The sequence below is a fragment of the Babylonia areolata genome, chromosome 24 (genome assembly GCF_041734735.1).
Source record: "Babylonia areolata isolate BAREFJ2019XMU chromosome 24, ASM4173473v1, whole genome shotgun sequence".
Classification (NCBI taxonomy): Eukaryota; Metazoa; Mollusca; class Gastropoda; order Neogastropoda; family Buccinidae; genus Babylonia; species Babylonia areolata.
In genome coordinates, this window is record NC_134899.1 from 45189038 (window position 1) to 45195372 (window position 6335).

At 45.5% G+C, this 6335-nt stretch overlaps 1 protein-coding gene across 1 annotated transcript in view; it reads right to left on the reverse strand.

The window, feature by feature from the left end:
• Window positions 1-511: 511 nt before the first annotated feature.
• LOC143298652 (acid-sensing ion channel 1A-like) overlaps window positions 512-6335 on the reverse strand; it is a 7037-nt gene continuing 1213 nt past the window's right edge. Inside the window, exons 2-6 of the mRNA XM_076611533.1 lie at window positions 5244-5381; window positions 3844-4119; window positions 3119-3217; window positions 1472-1673; window positions 512-567 (exon numbers count right to left, since the gene is read on the reverse strand). Of these exons, the coding sequence (XP_076467648.1) occupies window positions 512-567; window positions 1472-1673; window positions 3119-3217; window positions 3844-4119; window positions 5244-5381 (771 nt within the window). The remainder of the gene's footprint in view (window positions 568-1471; window positions 1674-3118; window positions 3218-3843; window positions 4120-5243; window positions 5382-6335) is intronic.

Sequence of the window (6335 nt, forward strand, 5' to 3'; positions counted from 1 at the left end):
GCAACTGAAGATAGCAGCAGTCACAAGTGTAGTTTTCTGGCTGTTGAATAAAATTCACTTGTCTTGAGAACAGTTCACTGCTGGTTGGAAAAGGTGGATGGGTGAAGGAAGTGAGAGAGAATCTAGACAGTGAGAGGAAAGGGGGGCGGGGGAAGAGGAAAAAGAGGGGGAGGAGAGGAAAGGGGGAAATGGGCAGGGTGGGGACGAGGGAAGCTGTGATTTGGTTTAGTCCTTGATGTTGAGGCCATCTGGTGCTGAACTACCGAGATGGTGGATAATCTGTTTCCCCATGTTCTTTCTCTTGAAGAAGTCACCAGTGCTGTTGCGCCAGACCACTGATATGGAGAAGTGGGTTATGCTGTGGGGATCAGTGTTGAAGTGTATAGCCACAGGGGTTTGCTTTTTCTGGAGGATGCTGTCCCTGTGCTCTTTGCTGCATTCTTCCAGTGTGTGGTATGTCTTGCCTATGTAGATACGACCGCACAGGCTGCAGTGGACCACATACACCAAATCACTGGTTTGGCAGGTGAAACTGCTCCTCATGGTGAACTGGCGTGCTGAGGGCCCCTTGAAGGTGAGTGTGGTTCTGTGTGCTGTTTCCTTGCCAAGTTTCTTTTTCTTTTCTTTTTGAGTGTTCTGAAGATTTTTTTGTGTGTTTTGGAAAACAAACGAACATTTTTTTTCGTGAACACTGAGCTTTTCATTTACAATATGTGATTTTATTATGTGTTTATTTATATTATTCAGTGCAAACAGCCAAGATAAGAAGTAAAAATGGGGGTTTTGTTCTTCAAAAATTTTAATTTACGTAAGTAGTGTACTTTGTGTTTCGAATGTAATGCCAGGTGAATACAGCACAGGCCCACATATTCACTCCGTTACAAAGAGATGGGCAGAGAGAGGGAGAGAGAGAGATGGACAGATTGGCAGACAGGCAGACAGATAAACAGATATAGAGAAAGACAGACAGACAGAGAAAGGTAAAATTGGAGAGAGACAGACAGACAGAGACAAAGACAGACAGATAGAGACTTACGATATGTCTCAGTGGCACATGTGTACATATCTTGCACGGTGCACAGAGGAAGACTGGGACCATCTGAATCAAAATAAGTCAGTATATTATAAAGAAGAAACATCAAGAATAAAATTGGCTGGATACACAATCAAACGACAAAACCGGACAAGTAGATAAGTAAATCAATAACCCAATAAACAAGCATACAATTACATAATTAGATAGATAAATAAAAAACAAATAAATAAAAAGCCTTTGTATAAAGGACGAAACAGATGTCTATGTACAGGACTTAAGAACACAACCATCATTCATACAGACATAAACAAATGCACAGACGCATAGACACAATCAAACACAGAAGTGCTCAAACACAAAGGCGCGCGCGCAAATACCCCACCGTCACCCCGACACACACGCACGCGCACAGACAGACAGACAGACACAACTCACATATGTAAGAGGCGTCACTGAAGCGACAGCCACACATTGTCTGTGTATGAACGTTCACACACACGGAGCGACAGAAGGCGCTGGTGTACACGCTGACGTTTGTCGTCCCCAGTAACCATGACGTACTTCCGGAGTCAATGTCGTCATCCTCGACGCAAGCTTCATTGCCGTAGGCTTTGAATGGCTCTGGAAGGTAGTTGTACTGTCACAGACAGCAGAAAAGGTTTGTCAAAAAAGGAAGCCACACGTACTTTGATTTTATAATTGCCACGTGTGTATGAATAAAGTGAGTCTGTGTGTGATAACCCAGATTCGGTTGCCTTTGTGCCCGTGTGTCTGTGTGTATGTATGTCCATGGTAAACTTTAACAAATTCATTTCCTCTGCAAATACTCTGCTGGTCAACATCAAACTTTGGAACAACCAAAGATTGAAAATCTCCACTAATACCATTGGATGTAAGCCTATCATGCCAAAGCTCAGCGTATACCACAGATAGCACAACCTTTCAGGTGGGCCAACTGTAAAGTGAGACCTGTATAATCAATGATTTCTCCATTGCAAAGGGGAAGTCATTTATAGTTTGGTCTTTCGTGAAGGGCTATGACTCTCAAGCTAGGAGGCAAGATTGCAATGGTTCTTAGTGCTGTAAGCCTTGGGACAAGTTGGCCTTTGGGAACCATCCCAACTCAGACTGTCGTAAAACCGTCTTGGCCGAGAGAGTGGGGGTGTAATGTAGGCAAGACACTCTCCACTACAATCAAATTCTAGCCCAGATAGTCAGGACAGCAGTTGCCTCCTCTGCTGTTGTGATGGACAAAGTTGGACACGACTGACCATCATACAAACCCTCTGTATTATTCTGTTTTATTTCTTTAATCTCTGGTTTATTTTGTTTAGCCTTCTGATCTGCAAGATTTTCATGGGTCATTCGCAGCTCATAGCTGAATAACGTTTGTGCTACCGGGATTAGCATTTTAGCGGTTTTAAGACAGTATGACATTTATTTCTTTTTTTGTAGTGAAAGGGAAAGAAAAGAAAGAAATCCTGGACAGAACACAACGACACTAACTACATCATCCAAGTATTTATTGTATACGGGTATTTTGAAGAGGGTAGTGAATTAATCAGAATGGACATGTTGGAAATTCTTGTTGATGGCACTTCTTGGTAAGCCGTCTGTCACTGTGAAAATCGTTCTGCATACGTCAGCTACTTTTGTTATGAAGTATTAGAGTGGTAAAGTCGTGGAAAAGGCTGGAATAGGTTGAAAATTCGACAAATACGAATGAATATCTATGAGTTGTTAGGATATTAGTGAAATGCAGATATGATGTGGACAAGTCTGAAACGTACAAACCAGCACAGTGTTTCAACATTCGTTGCTGGGTTTTTATTGGTTGTTTTGTTGTTGTTGTTGTTTGTTATTGTTGTTTTTGGGGGAGGGGGGTGTTTTTGTTTGTTTGTTTTTGCTTGTTTTCTGTTTTTTGAGACAGTGAGCATGAAAATATGATTTACAGCAACCTATTCCATTTACACAATGTCTTCGGCCTTCCTTCCTTTTTTCATTCCTGCTTTCTTTGTTTCTTTCTATATTTTCTACACACCGTACGTCCACACATATACAATGCTTGTCCCTCTGCCACACCTTTCTCATGGTGGTTCTGCATGCGGCGCTGGTTCCAGGAGAGACCAGGAACCCCTTGTTTATGGTGTCTGGCATTTCACCTGGCTCATGCAGAATCACCTGCAGGCAGATATGGCCATAACAACAGAAGTTATGCTTAAAAAAAACAAAAAAACGATTTAACGTTTCGGTGCCCAGCGTTGTGATAGTGACAGACAAGTGCTGCAATGAGCGCAACATTTGGAGTGGTCTCCCCTACTTCAAAAAGCGTGACAGGGTGTGGCTGTCCAATGCACTCTACTTACCACCAAATTATATGGCAGTCATCGAGATTTGGACCCTCTACCCCCCTCCAATCCCCCCTGCCCCCGCCACACACACACACACACACACACACACACACACTCCCCACGCCCCAACCTCCCACCCACCCTTACAAAAAAAGAATGAATGGTGTTTGTGAGGCCTGACTGTGTAGTCAGTGAAATCCAAGAAGAAGACCTCATGGAAGGCACTAACACAGCCACAATAACCACCCACACCAATACCACCAGCAACAGCAACTACATTAACACGTAGCAACCGTAAAACCCCCACCCCCACCAAAGCCTCAACAATATAAGACCTTGTGGCAGACATAATTACGTTGATGCCAATGGAGATGACGACTACAACCACCACCACCATCACCAGCAATAGACAAACTACAACACCAACAATCTATAACCCCAAACACTTATTCCCACCTGAGCACCCGCGGACAGCACATCGCTGAAGACGTACTCGTCCTGTCTCACGTTCATCAGCACCTGCAGCCCGCTGGTCAGGCCACTCATGCGTGACACTCTCCGAGGCGCGTGCAGCTGACCGTTGAACTGGAAACAGCGACGCGTCCCTAGGTCCAGCGGTTGGAACATGACGTCACAGCTCTCCTCTTGTCCGTCCCAGAAGCAGGAAACGAGAGTGGTGTTGAGGTCCGCTAAAACATTCCGACTGATGTCTTGGACAGGCATGTTCAGGAACTGGAAGGAGTGAGAATAAAAAACCGCCTGCAGCAGTGACAAAAACAGTGGTGGAAGCAGCAGCAGCAGTGACAATAAAAGCAGCAGCAACATCAACAGCACCGCCACCAACAACAGCAACAGCACCACCACCAACAGCACCACCAACAACAACAGCAACAAGAACAACAGCAGCAGCAACAGTGGCAACAATGGCAACAGCAGCAGCAGCAACAACAACAGCACCACCACCAACAACAGCAACAACAACAACAACACTAACAACACCAACAACAACAACACTAACACCACCACCAACAGCAGCAACAAGAACAACAGCAGCAGCAACAGTGGCAACAATCACAACAGCAGCAGGAGCAGTAAGCAGCAGTAGCAGCAGTGGTGACAATGATTGTAGAAGCTGCAGCAACAGAAGTAGCAGAAACAGCAAGAAGAAGGGGGGGGGGGAGGAGATGGGGGAGGAACAAGGGGAGGTAAGAGTGGTGCTGAGATCTGCAGGCATGTTCTGCCCATGGCCCTGGGATACCTCAGGATCTGTGGGTGCTGGAAAATGGTGACCTTGACTGCTCGTATCGAACGACATGATCTGAAGCGCTTCTTCTCTCTCCCCCCCTCCCCGTCCCTCCACGGCCCCCTACGCCCTCTAACAAAACCCGACCCCCCTCCCTCCTCAACCCATTGGCTCCCTCACATCCTTCATTCTGAATCTTTCTATTTTCCCATCTTATTGTGACTCCTTCTGTTCCTCTTTTTTATTTTATTATTTTTTTTTTTTTTTTTTGGGGGGGGGGGGGGGGGGGGTGGGGGGGGGGGGGGGGGGGGGTTGCTTGTTGTCTGCCTTTTTCCCCACATCTGTGGTTATAGCATATACAACATTTTCTTCTCTGTGTGTCTCTCTCTATCTCTGTCTCTGCCTGTCTCTCTTCTCTCTGACTCTTTGTTTCCTTCTCTGTCTCTCTGTCACTGTCTCTGTCTAGTTTCTTTCTGTCTCTGTTTCCTTCTCTGTCTCTGTCTGTCTGCATCTGTCTGTCTGTCTCTCTATCTCTCTCTGTCTCTCTCTACTCTCTTTCTCTGTCTGTCACTGTCTGTCTGTCTGTCTGTCTGTCTCTCTCTCATCTTCTCACCTCGGGAGGGAAATGACTCTCTAAGATACCCTTTTGAATGTTGACGTGTTCTTTGAGAAGTGACGTCAGCAAGGACAGGACAGTGACAGCCATGGATATGTTCAGTGCTGGTGTGTCCTTTGCTTGTAATTTGCTCATCTGAAAAACACAAGACGTTCGTGTGCAGTCCTTTTAGTGTGTACTCAAGTCTGTAACTTGGTCTGTTTACCTGAAAATCTAAGGCTGTGTTAGATAGATAATAAAGATGATTTCAAAACATAAACACATTAAACTGAACAGAATAAGAAATAAGTAAAGAAAAGCAGTCCAAAGTGTCATAACATCAATGTGGGATGTTCTCAAACAACTTTCAACATTAACAATAAATACAATGATGAATCAAATATTAGAAAATATGGCAGGACGTACGTGCAGGCATGTGAGAGTGTTCAGTGTGCGTTCTCTTCCAACGTCCTGCAGTGAGCGTGTTCAGTGTGTGTTCTCTTCCAACGTCCTGCAGTGGGAGTGTTCAGTGTGTGTTCTCTTCCAACGTCCTGCAGTGAGAGTGTTCAGTGTGTGTTCTCTTCCAACGTCCTGCAGTGAGAGTGTTCAGTGTGTGTTCTCTTCCAACGTCCTGCAGTGAGAGTGTTCAGTGTGTGTTCTCTTCCAACGTCCTGCAGTGAGAGTGTTCAGTGTGCGTTCTCTTCCAACGTCCTGCAGTGAGAGTGTTCAGTGTGTGTTCTCTTCCAACGTCCTGCAGTGAGAGTGTTCAGTGTGCGTTCTCTTCCAACGTCCTGCAGTGAGAGTGTTCAGTGTGTGTTCTCTTCCAACGTCCTGCAGTGAGAGTGTTCAGTGTGTGTTCTCTTCCAACGTCCTGCAGTGAGAGTGTTCAGTGTGTGTTCTCTTCCAACGTCCTGCAGTGAGAGTGTTCAGTGTGTGTTCTCTTCCAACGTCCTGCAGTGAGAGTGTTCAGTGTGTGTTCTCTTCCAACGTCCTGCAGTGAGAGTGTTCAGTGTGTGTTCTCTTCCAACGTCCTGCAGTGAGAGTGTTCAGTGCGTGTTCTCTTCCAACGTCCTGCAGTGAGAGTGTTCAGTGTGTGTTCTCTTCCAACGT